The sequence below is a fragment of the Cervus elaphus genome, chromosome 12 (genome assembly GCF_910594005.1).
Source record: "Cervus elaphus chromosome 12, mCerEla1.1, whole genome shotgun sequence".
Lineage (NCBI taxonomy): Eukaryota > Metazoa > Chordata > Mammalia > Artiodactyla > Cervidae > Cervus > Cervus elaphus.
In genome coordinates, this window is record NC_057826.1 from 75,875,783 (window position 1) to 75,888,981 (window position 13,199).

General features: G+C 39.2%; 1 gene segment (V, D, J or C); it reads left to right on the top strand.

The window, feature by feature from the left end:
• Window positions 1–2,593: 2,593 nt before the first annotated feature.
• LOC122704633 lies at window positions 2,594–3,321 on the top strand. The segment is given in 2 exon segments: window positions 2,594–2,645; window positions 2,811–3,321. Coding segments are annotated over 2 exon segments (399 nt in total).
• Window positions 3,322–13,199: the final 9,878 nt, after the last annotated feature.

The following is a 13,199-nucleotide window of genomic DNA, read 5'->3' on the forward strand; positions in this document are numbered from 1 at the left end:
GATGAAGATCTAAAATGATAACGAGTATTCTGGAAAATAGCTTGGCAGTTTCTCATAACTCTAAACATGCAGTCACACATTTGGATACTTATTCTAAATAAATAAAATATTTTATTCACATAAAAACTTGTACCTGGATATTCATAACAGCTTTATTCACGGCAGCCGAAGCATGGAAACAACTGTGTCCCTCAGTGGGCTACTGGTTAAGCAAACTGTGGAATATCTACACCATGGAATACTATTCAGAAATGAAAAAGACCAACAAGTTGGATACATACAGTAACTTGGATAGATCTCATGATTTTACTACTTATGCTAAGTGAAAAAAATCTCATTGGCTACTTCTATATAATTCCATTTCTAGGACACTATTGTTATTTAGTCGATAAGTCAGGCCTGATTCCTTGCAATCCCATGGACTCCCACCAGGCTCCTCTCTCCATGAGATTTCCCAGACAAGAACACTGGAGCGGGTTGCCATTTCCTTCTCCAGAGGCTCTTCCTGACCCAAGGATTAAACCTGCATTTCCTGCAGGCAGATTCTTTTACCATTGAGCCACCAGGGAAGCCCCTCTATGACATTCCTAAACAACAAAATTGTATGGATGAAGAACAGATGAGTGATTGTCTGGGGTTAATGATTAGGGAAGGGGGTCAGTGTGGCTACAAAGGTGTGCATGGCCTAGGGAAACCTTGTTATGATGAAACAATTGTGCATCTTGATTGTGGTGATAAACCTATACATGTGATATACATGAATACATGAATCTGTACGTGTGTAAAATTGAATAGAGCTACACACAGACACACACACACATATCTGCATGGAAAACTGAGGGAATCTAAGAATTGAAACCTGTGGATTTTACTAATGTCAATTTCCTGGTTTAGATACCATAGAGGAGACCGGGTAAAGAGTACACAGAGCCTCCTTGTACATTTTTGGAAACTTCCATGAATCTATAGTGATTTAAAATTAAAAGTATTTTTAAAATGACATGCAGTTTTCATAAAGTTCACAACTGTAAATCGTCTCTTGAGCTTCATTACACATCACTCATCCAGCTCCCAGATTCATTTAGTGTCTATTCTACAAAGAGCTCCTGCATTTATCTTGCAGTTATCATTCCCATCTTCTTTCTGAGATACACTTTCAGAAACAAAGAAAAGCTGCTGTCTAAATATGATTGTAAGAGAGCTTGCTAAGTGTGGGTAAAATGAATTAAATCAAAGGATGCTAAAATGGATATGTTAGTTCAGTGACTTTTAAATCACTGAGAAATTACCAAATTTTCAAATAAAAAGTCCAAGAACAACAAACTCCAAACACTGTTAGTGTAAGAACTTCTGTGCTGCTTATTCTTTCTTGTCACTGAGTGGGTAAAGGATACAGTGACATCAATACAGTGCAGCTGAGAGCTGATGTTCTTTTTCCGCATTGAAGCTAATGGGGTTGGGGCAGAGTGTGCTGTTCAGACAAGTCTTAAGAGAGCTCCTATAAACGGTGGTCAACTCCACAACATAGACACACGTTCAATGACAAAATCCAGTGGGGTGTCATAGAACCAAGCAAATTAAGCAAGGCTAGTTTTGCTATAATTATCTTCTGCTACCCGCTCTGCCCTGTGACTTTCTGACCTGTCTGATGTCTATATTGGAGAGTTCTCCTTTCCCTCTGCCATGATCGCCCATTCTGTCCTCCCAAGATCTATCAAGTTCTTGACCCTGAGTTTTAGTTATGCTTCCCTGAAGCCAAGCATAAAATTATTTGAAGAAATGGATTTCTTAACTTATATTCCCAATTCTCTGTCAAAGAGGTTTCCAGACAGATGCACAACTATTCTATCTCTCTGCTTCTCTCAGCACTCTGGTCTTTTTAAGGTCGCCCCTGCTGAGACTCTTGTGTACCATAGAGGGAAACACAGTCCATTACACCAATGCTGCTGCTACTAAGCCCATTCAGTCATGTCCGACTCTGTGCGACCCCAGGGACTGTAGCCTGCCAAGCTCCTCTGTCCATGGGATTCTCCAGGCAAGAGTACTGGAGTGGATGGCCATGTCCTCCTCCAGGGGATCCTCCCCACCCAGGGATTGAACCCACATCTCTTACATCTCTTGCACTGGCAGATGGGCTCTTTACCAGTAGTGCAACCTAAGAAGCCCCATTACACTGATGCTTGGGCTCATCTCCTATAACCCTTGGTAGCAGTTTACCTTTAAAGTACATCCAAGGAACAAAGACATGATTAAAATCGCAGGCAGAGAAGGCTTTTCTGATTCCTGCTTTAGACCTCCTGTGTACTGTGCCCACCAACATAAAAGATGTCCTTCCCTCAATATTTGTCTTTGTAGGTGGCATAGTTGTCCAGTGAGATGTTTGTGTTTGTGACCACCACGGGGCAGTGATTCCATTCATTTTCCCAGTGTCTTAAAAGTCAAAAGCATGAAGCTACTAGAGGATTTGTTTGTGATTGGCTGAGCCCAGCAGAAAGGCTCTGTTGTGCATTAGAGAAGAACAAAGACACAGGAGCAGCTCCTCAGGGGAGAAGATTTGGAATCATTAAGATTGCATCAAGAGTGAGGTGGCAGGATGGAGAACATGCTGGAATGTGCATTCATGGTCTTGTGGGTTCAGCTTGGAGGTAAGTTGCCGGTTAAGAGGTGAAAACTTATGGGCACATTTTTCCAAAGACGGGGAGGAAAGAGAGAGGAGTCTAGACACTGCTCATCCCAGGCTTTGTGTTGGGATTTTAAGCACTGCTGAACGGAAAGCTTTGTGTTGTTTCTGACTTTGTTCTCCTGAACAGGGCTGCGTGGAGAAGACCGAGTGGAGCAGAGTCCTCAGACCCTGAGAACCCAGGAGGGGGGCAGTCTCAGCCTCAACTGCAGCCACACCGTCAGCAGCTTCAGAGGGCTACAGTGGTATAGACAAGACCCCGGGAAGGGCCCTGAACTCCTCTTCCTTCTTTACTTAGCTGGGGATGAAAAGCAGAAAGACAGACTGAGAGCCACCTTGTTAAAGAAGGGAAGTCCTCTGCACATCCAAGCCCCCAAACCCGAAGACTCAGCCACTTACCTCTGCGCTGTGCAGACACAGTGCTCCCCAGGCACCTGCAGACTGTACCCAAACCCTGAGGCTGCAGCTCTAGAATAAGTGCGTCTTTGCTGTTTTCCTTCCTCCTGAGCACCCAGGGCCTCTTCCCAAGTGGTCCTATGGAGAAGGAACTCTTGTGACACAGCCAGACAGCAGAGATTACTAGGCATTCTGTCCAGGATCCCAGACAGTCCCCCCCCCCCCACCCCCGTGTGTCCATGGATCAGGCTGCTCTTTTAAACAGCCCAGAGCTTCCCCTGTGTAGATTCAAAGGGGATAGTGGTGGTATGGAGTCTTTGTTTCCAGTCTTGAGCCCCTTGAAAAGAAGCCACAGGAATGTACCTTCTTCCCTAAAATAAATTTTTTGGCATTCTCTTATAATAATCTGTCCACACATCTGTAAGAGAATCTTTCCCATTTTAATATACTCCCAAAGGTCATATCTCCACCAGCCCTATTACTACATTTCAATCCTCCTTAATAATCAAATTAGTTGACTGTCTAGACTTACTGTCCCCTCCTTGAACCTGACTTCTGTGAGCATTACTCCGTGAGAAGCTCTCACTTAAACCAGTGGCTTTGGTGGTGATAAAGTCAATGATTATTTCTCAACCTCATCTCATCTGAGATTCTCACTTTTTCATCCTTTTTAAAAATAAAATTTCTTTTTTAATCAAAATAATACTCGCATTTATTTACAAAATCAAATAGCACTCTCTTTTTCTTCTCACTCTTCCACATAGTCTATTTTTGCCTCCCCAGAGGAACCACTTTTTATTCTCAGGTGATGACACTGACATTTATCTCCACATTCAAAATGCTTCTTGGCTTTCTCTTCTCTCTCTCTCTGTAACTGAGGTACAACACATATAATAAAGTGTACAAAACGGAAGCTTAGAACTCAATGAAATTTTACACTTGTTAATATCTACATGCATAGTGTATATTATCTCTGGCTTTCTTCGCTCAGAATAATATCTTTGCAATTCACTGGTGTCACTTTGTGTATGTCTTGTTTGTTCTTTTTTTAATTGATGTGTAGAGTTCCTCTATATGAATATCTAACAATTTAATTATCCATCCTCCCAGAAGTAGATATTTGGGTTGTTTGGATTGATTACAGTTTTGTGCTATTGTGTAAAAATCTGTGTGTGAGGGGAAAAAACAGATTTTTTTTCCTTCTTGTGTAGGGAAAACCCAGTTCTGCCCTATTATGTCCTTCTTTCCTATGAGTCTCCTTTACTACTCGCACAAAATATTTCTGGTCAACAAATGTGTTTTTTCCCATAGTAAGCAAGTCTCTGCAATCCCACCTGAGTATCCTATCATTCTAGTCAGTTCTGACATTTTCTACCTGAAAGAGGCATGCCAGTCACAAGCCCAAGTGATCAACTGTGCTTCTGAACAAAAGACTGTAGATAGAAGACTCCCAAAACAAGATAAAACAAAACAAAATCCTAGGCTCAATTAATTCTCTAGAGTGACTCACAGAACTAGGAGAAATATTTCACTTACTTTTACCTGTTTATTATAAAAGGCTATGATAAAGAATACAGATGAATATCCAGATGGAAGAGACGTGTAGGGTCAGGTTTGTGAGAGGAACTGTAGAGCTTCCGTGTCTTTTCCAGGGACCACTCGCCTAGCACCTCTGTGTGTTCACCGACAGAAAGCTCTTCAGTAGGTCTGGGGTCTGGGCAGTGGTCCTACGAGGTGACTCCCCAGCCCACTTGTCGTTCTGCATTTTCATTTTAACTGCACCCCACAAATGATATAGCAAGTCCTACTTAACTGGCTCAGATCACCTATAAAATGTTGAATAGAATTCTTATTCCCAAACTCAGAGGTAAAGCATTCAATATTTCACTGTGACTATTAATTATAGTGTTTTTGATAAATATTCTTTATTTATTTAAATTGATTTTTAAATGTGAAACCAACTTTCATTTCTAGAGTTAAGTGCCCTTAGAAATGTTGTTTTGTCCTTTTTACATAGTGAAACATTGATTTGCTATTGTTTTATTGAGCACTTTCCCCCCATTTTCCTGAATACTAGTATTCAACTTTTTCTTTTCTATGTTAATGTCAGATTTTGGTCAAGATTGTATTGGTTCTTTAGGTAACTTGGAATTCATGGCTTCTTTTCTACCTGTGGAAGAAGTTGTGTAGGGTTTTTAATGATTTAGAAACAATTTTCAGAAAGTTCACTATAGTGAGGCCATGTGAGCATAGCCTTATGGGAGAAACTCAATAATCCTGAAATTGTGGATTCAGTTAGTTTAACAGATAAAGGGTTCTTTATATATTTATTTTTCTCTTATGATGGTTGACACATTGTGGTTTTTTTCTGCCCATGTTTTATTATTTGCTACCTTTACTTTCTTTTAACTTTCTACTTTTTCCAGTTCTTTGAGTTACAACTTTACCTATTAATTCTCAACATTTCTTTTTTCCTGACAAATATAATTTAAATTCATAAATTTGTCTCTAATTACAAATATTCCTTGACTTACAATGGTGTTATGTGCCAAAAAACTTATCATAAGCTGATAATATCTTCAGTCAAAAGTTCATTTAATATACCTGAACTCTGAACATCATAGCTCATCCTAGCCTACCTTAAACATGTTCAGAACACTTATATTAGCCAACAGTTGGGCAACTTATCTAATACAAAGCCTATCTTATAATTTGATGCTGACTACCACATATAATTTATTTGGCACTGTACTGAAAATGAAAAACTGAGTTGTTGTCTAGGTTCAGAAGGGTTGTATGTTGGTTGTTTACCTTTGCAGTCGAGTAACTGACTGGGAGCTGAAAGTAACTGACTTGCTGCTGATGTTCAGCATTAAAAGACAGCATGATGCTAGCCCATGAACAAAATTCAAAATTAGAAGTGCAGTTTCTACTGAGTCCATATTATTTTTGTACCTTTGAAAAGTTGGAAAACAATAAGTCAGGGACTTTCTGTACTGCTTTTGCTGCATCTTACATGTTTTGATATGTCATATATTCATTACTATTCAACTAAAATAATTCCATTTGAAGTGGGACCTAAGAATGGCCAAATCCTGCCCTGCTCACCATAGGGAAGATTCCTGAAGATGCTGTATATATTAGCTTAAGACAAACAGAAGGTGAAGAAGGACTTTTGGCTGATCCCTGGACCGAGTTACCTCTAGGACCTAATATCACTGGTCCTCTGATTACCTCTAGGAAAGGTAAGTTTGAGGTTCATGCCTAAGTAGAGTTTCCTACTTCCTTCTGAACCCAGAATAGCAAGCTCAGAATTCCTACAAGGATGGGGTGGAAAGATAGGACACACCTCAAATTGGCCAAGAGTTGACTTACTTTTCAGGCATCTGGGCTGAAATAGAAAGAAGAGGCAGCCCATCCCAGGGCACTAAATTAGCCCTCTATAGAAATGCATTTATCACAGGTAGGCAAAGACTTCAAAATGCAGGAGCTAGAAGCAGAATAAGTGGACTCTGGAGTCCTGTGTTTTAAGTTAGACTGAGAGCTGATCTCCTGGGCTTCTCCGGGGGCTCAGATGGTAAAGAATCCGCCTGCAGTGCAGGAGACACAGGGTCAACCCCTGGGCCAAGAAGATCCCCTGGAGAAGGGATTGGCTACTCACTCTACTATGCTTGCTTGGATAATTCCATGGACAGAGGAACCTGGCAGGATACCGTCCATGGGATCGCAAAGAGTTGGACATGAATGAACAACGTGCATTTTCACTTTTTTTTCAATCTCCTACTCATAAATGGACTCTGAATGACAGAATCAGCCCTCCTCACTCCTCTTTTGTGGGTAGAAGAAGAGGGGGGTTTACAAAGAAGGAAAGAAGAAGTGGAAGCTTCCTGATTCAAGGAGAGGTATTCTTATCCATACCTCCTGGTTTTGTTCAGTTTTGATCTTTTGGGTTTTTAGCTTTATAGTCTGCCCAATGTCTTCAGTGGAATAGATCCGAGAATTATCATGAGATTCTTGTTTCTACCTGCTGTCTTTTTGTCATTGTCATCTTCAACATCAGAGTCTTTATTATCATTTATTGAACCACTACCATATGTCAGGTCCTTTGGTCAGCACTTTAGATACTCCTTCTGTAATCTAAAACCCACAAAGTAATATTAATCTATCCTCAGGTAAGGAAACTGAGCCTTAAACATGTTTAAAGATGAAGGGATTTCCGAGATAAATGCTGCAGGTAACACAAAATGAGAATTAAAAAAATTAAAACTCCAGAGTTAAACAGTTCAAAATTTTTTCTGCTATACAGCAGAAAGTAACATAACATTGTAAATCAGCTATACTCCAACAAGAGTTAATTTAAAATGTAAATAACCAGGTTGAATAAGTTGAAAAAATCTTTGCAAGTCAGAAATAAGTCTACTTACTCTTTTGACAACTGTCTAGTATATGGGTGAAGTGTTGTATAAATGACAATTAAATCCTACTGATTAGTGGTGTTATTGAATTCTTCTATATATCTGCTGATTTTCTGGCAAGTTATTCTACCAGTTGTTGAGAGAGGAATATTGAGGTATTTAACTATATTTCTAGATTTGTTTCTTTTCTTTTTAGTTCTAATTTTTGTTCCATTTATTTTTCAGCTCTGTTAGTTGGTACATATATATTTAGGATTACTATGTCTTCTCGGTAAATTATCCTTTTCTTCAGTAGATAATATTTCTCTGTCTCTGGTAATTTTCTTTGTTCAGGAGTCTGTCTACTTTATCTGATATTAATATAGCCATTATACTTTCCTTTGATTAATGTTTGCATAATACATCTTTTCCCATCCTTTTACTTTCAAGATGACCATGTCTTATTTGAAATGAATTTCTCTCAGACAGTTACAGTTGGGTCGTGTTTCTTAACCCACTTCTTGTCTGAGCTGTTTTGTCACTGGTGTGTTCAGATCAAATTCTGTGTCTTAGATTCTGTGTGTAGATCACTTGTTTTTAATGTTTTGATATTTTAGGGCTTAGCCTTCCATTTTATTTGATTTTTTGTTTGCACTTTATTTTGTCCCCTATGTTTTTCCTTCTAACCTCCTGTGAGTTATTCAACATTTTCTAGGATTACACTTCAATTTATCTGCAGTGTTTAGTGTGTGTGTGTGTTTGTGTGTGTGTGTGTGGGTTGCTCAGTTGTGTCTGACTCTGCAACCTCAGGGACTGTACCCTACCATGGAATTCTCTAAACAAGAATACTGGAGTGCATAGCCATTCTCTTCTCCAGGGCATCTTGTCAACCCAGGGACTGAACCTGGGTCACCCACATTGTAGGAAGATTCTTTTATGGTCTGAGTCACAAGGGAAGCTCCAATAGCATTTCAGTCAGTTCAGTTCAGTTGCTCAGTCATGTCTGACTCTTTGCGACCCCATGAATCGCAGCACGCCAGGCCTCCCTGTCCATCACCAACTCCCAGAGTTTACTCAAACTCATGTCCATCGAGTCGGTGATGCCATCCAGCCATCTCATCCTCTGTCTTCCCCTTCCCCTCCTGCCCCCAGTCCCTCCCAGCATCAGTGTCTTTTCCAATGAGTCCACTCTTCGCATCAGGTGGCCAAAGTATTGGAGTTTCAGCTTCAGCATCAGTCCTTCCAATGAAAACCCAGGACTGATCTCCTTTAGGATGGACTGGTTGGATCTCCTTGCAGTCCAAGGGACTCTCAAGAGTTTTCTCCAAAACCACAGCTCAAAAGCATCAATTCTTCAGCACTCAGCTGTCTTCACAGTCCAACTCTCACATCCATACATGACCACTGGAAAAACCATAGCCTTAACTAGACGGACCTTTGTTGGCAAAGTAATGTCTCTGCTTTTTAATATGCTGTCTAGGTTGGTCATAACTTTCCTTCCAAGGAGTAAGCGTCTTTTAATTTCATGGCTGCCTATAGCATTTAGATGTGTCTTATTGTATAGCTGTTTTTATACGGATGCTCTAGTTATTGCATTTACATAATACAGTCTATTGGTAATATTATTTTACCTATTTGAATGAAGTGTATAAATATTGCCTCCCTTTACACCTACTTATTCTCCCCTATTTATAAAATAATTTTCTTTAGTATTTCCTCCATATGTGTTTAGAACCTCATTAGACAGTGTTATAATTTTTTCCAGATATATAATTATATTATATTATTATATATTAATATAGATAATATTATATATATAATATTATTATAATAATATACTATATATATTATGCTACATATATAACATATATAACATATATATAGTATGCTATATAACATATATCTATGTTATATATAACATAGATATATGCTATATATATAATATATATGCTATATATAACATATATATTATGCTATATAACACATATACATGTTATATATATAACATATATATATGCTATATATATAACACATATATATGTTATGCTATACATATGTTATGCTATATATTATATATATAATATATATAACATATATATTGCTATATATATAACATATATAATATGCTATAATATATTTCCACCAAATATAATTGAGGAAATTCAAGAGGAAATGTCTATTGTATTTATCCATATTTTTGCCTATTGTATTCTTTATTCCTTCTTGTTGATTCAAGACTCATTCCTTTGTAATTTTATTTCTGTTTATAGAGCTTCCTTTAGACATTATTTTAGGAAAGGTCTTCTGGTGACCACTTTTCTTAGTTTTCCTTCATCTGATACTATCTCAATTTCACCTTTATTAGTGAAGACTTCTCGGTTAATTTCTCTTCTCTTTCTGCAGTTGAAATATATTGGATTATTTCTTTCTGGCTCATAGTTAAATCTGGGAACTAAAATAATTATAACATTGTGATTTTATGTTTCATTCTAAAAATTATTTTGTATCCAACACTTAAAAGTTGAAGGATAGCTGATTGACAATGTTATGCTAATTTCTTCTGTAGAGCAAAGTGATTCAGTTATACATATATAGACTTTCTTTTTTATTTTATTTTCCATTATGGTTTACCCCTGGATATTGAATATAGTTCCCTGTGCTATACAGTAACACAAGGAATTTTTAACTCACAATTCTGTATTTTTTTAAAAAGTCAAATTTAATACAGTTCAAGGCTGACAACATATAAATCCTCTTCTGTACATAATCATAATGTTTTGAAATTCAACCACAGGTCAGTAGAAAGGTGGGGCATGTTAATGAAAACAGTGAACTTCTCCATAGTTCTCTATTTGGCCTCTGGAGGGCACTGCTGCCTAAATTGGAAATTGCTTTTCTGTAAAAGATCAGAAGAACCTCACAAAAACCCTATGGTTTAAAGAGATATTCTGACCATTTTTTACACAGTGAGATGTAAAGCATCTCAGACACCAGAGATAGGCATTTTGTTAAGACAGCTTCTCTTCCTAACAACCTCCCTACAATCTCCATCAGAAGAAGTATAAATTCTTTGTCATTCAGAGAAACCTGGGTTCAAGCCAGCTAGTCTTCAGACTTATTTGTGGGGAACCTGTTAGAAAGGAGCTCACTGCCTCTTCACTGCTCCACTATGACCTTGGTGTTCACCTTGATGCTTGAGATGCTCCTGTTTCTGAGTGAGTATTACTCCATTTTACTCCTTTGTCCACACATGGAATATTGCTTCATGTTGAATAGAGACTTTTTGTTTTAGCTGAGTTCACTGATTCAGCACTGATATCTCAGCAGGAGCTGGAGCCCAGTCAGTGACCCAGCCTGATGACCACATCACTGTCTCTGAAGGAGCCCGTCTGGAGCTGAGGTGCAGCTACTCATCTTCTGTTTCACCATACCTCTTCTGGTACGTGCAGTACCCGGACCAGGGACCTCAGCTTCTCCTGAAGTACGTGTCTGGAGACAATCTTGTTTCAGGCATCAAAGGTTTTAAGGCTGAATTTAGGAAGAGTGAGAAGTCCTTCCACCTGAGGAAAATACCAGCTCATTGGAAAGACTCAGCCAAGTCCTTCTGTGCTCTGAGTGACACGGTGCCTGGGGCTGCAGGAGGAGCTGAACACAAACCTCCTGGACCCTGTAGCTCAATCTTTGTTATATTAGGAAGTTGGCATGTTCTGTGAAGGCAAACAGCACAGACAATACAGAATCCTGGAAGTGTTTGGTTCCCATGGGCATCTTAGATTCTTCTTTTTTTCATTTTTTCTTGTCTTTTCTATTCTTTTTTCTTTATCATTTTGCAAAGGAAAGACTTCTGTTTTCTGAAATTTGGCATTTTTGTCCTCTAGAATCAGAATTCCAGGGAAAATGAGGCCGTAGAATTTTCAACAAACTGGAGAAAGCTACTTACTCCCGTGTCATTTGGAATAGTGATGGGCTGAGATATAATAGCTTGAGGTTGGCCATGTGAGTTGATATAAGACAAGTCAGACAATTTCTTTACAATATTAATCTCATCTCTCAAGTAAACAAAAAACCCTGGACAATGGCTTATTTCTAACTGCATTATCTCCAGACTATTTTGCTAGTATCCTAAGAGGCTTTTTCCCTTAAAGGATTTCAACTCTTTGACTGAAGCATTTGGGACTGATGCAGCTAATTACTGCTGGCACTTAAAGATGTATATGGGTGACCTTTCCAAAGACAATATTTCAGTTTCAGTTCAGTTGATCAGTCATGTCCAACTCTTTGTGACCCAATGAACCACAGCACGCCAGGCCTCCCTTGTCCATCACCAATTCCCGGAGTCCACCCAAACCCGTGTCCATCGAGTCGATGACGCCATCCAACCATCTCATCTTCTGTCTTCCCCTCTCCTGCTGCCCTCAATCTTTCCCAGCACCAGGGTCTTTTCCATGAGTCAGCTCTTTGCATCAGGTGGCCAAAGTATTAGACTTTCAGCTTCAACATCAGTCCTTCCAATGAATACCCAGGACTGATCTCCTTTATGATGGACTGGTTGGATCTCCTTGCAGTCCAAGGGACTCTCAAGAGTCTTCTCCAACACCACAGTTCAAAAGCATCAATTCTTCGATGCTCAGCTTTCTTGATAGTCCAACTCTCACATCCATACATGACCACTGGAAAAACCATAGCCTTGACTAGACAGACCTTTGTTGGCCAAGTAATGTCTCTGCTTTTTAATATGCCATCTAGGTTGGTCATAACTTTCCTTCCAAGGAGTAAGCATCTTTTAATTTCATGGTTGCAATCACCATCTGCAGTGATTTTGGAGCCCAGAAAAATAAAGTCAGCCACTGTTTCCACTGTTTCCCCATCTATTTGCCATGAAGTGATGGGACCGGATGCCATGATCTTAGTTTTCTGAATGTTGAGTTTTAAGCCAACTTTTTCACTCTCCTCTTTCACTTTCATCAAGAGGCTGTTTAGTTTTTCTTCACTTTCTGCCATAAGGGTGGTGTCATCTGCATATCTGAGGTTATTGATATTTCTCCCGGCAATCTTGATTCCAGCTTTTGCTTCTTCCAGCCCAGCGTTTCTCATGATGTACTCTGCATATATGTTAAATAAGCAGGGTGACAATATACAGCCTTGATGTACTCTTCCTTTTTGGAACCAGTCTGTTGTTCCATGTCCAGTTCTAACTGTTGCTTCCTGACCTGCATACAGGTTTCTCAAGAGACAGGTCAGGTGGTCTGGTATGCTCATCTCTTTCAGAATTTTCCACAGTTTATTGTGATCCATGCAGTCAAAGGCTTTGGCATAATCAATAAGGCAGAAATAGATGTTTTCCTGGAACTCTCTTGTTTTTTCAATGATCCAGAGGATGTTGGCAATTTGGTCTCCGGTTCCTCTGCCTTTTCTAAAACCAGATTGAACATCTGGAAGTTCACGGTTCATGTATTTTTGAAGCCTGGCTTGGAGAATTTTGAGCATTACTTTACTAGTGTGGGAGATCAGTGCAATTGTGGTGTGAAGCAAAAAAAGTTCTCCTTTATTTATCAGTCCCCAAAAATAGACTTGCCACGTGGTGCAGTGGTAAAGAATCTGCCTGCCAATGCAGGAGACACTAGGGCATCCACCCTAATGAGGAGGAAGATGAGGAGTGCAGTGAAGAGGTGGTTAAGTCATCTATATGGGGCAATTCTTCTGAGTCTGTGTTTATCTTTGACCAGATA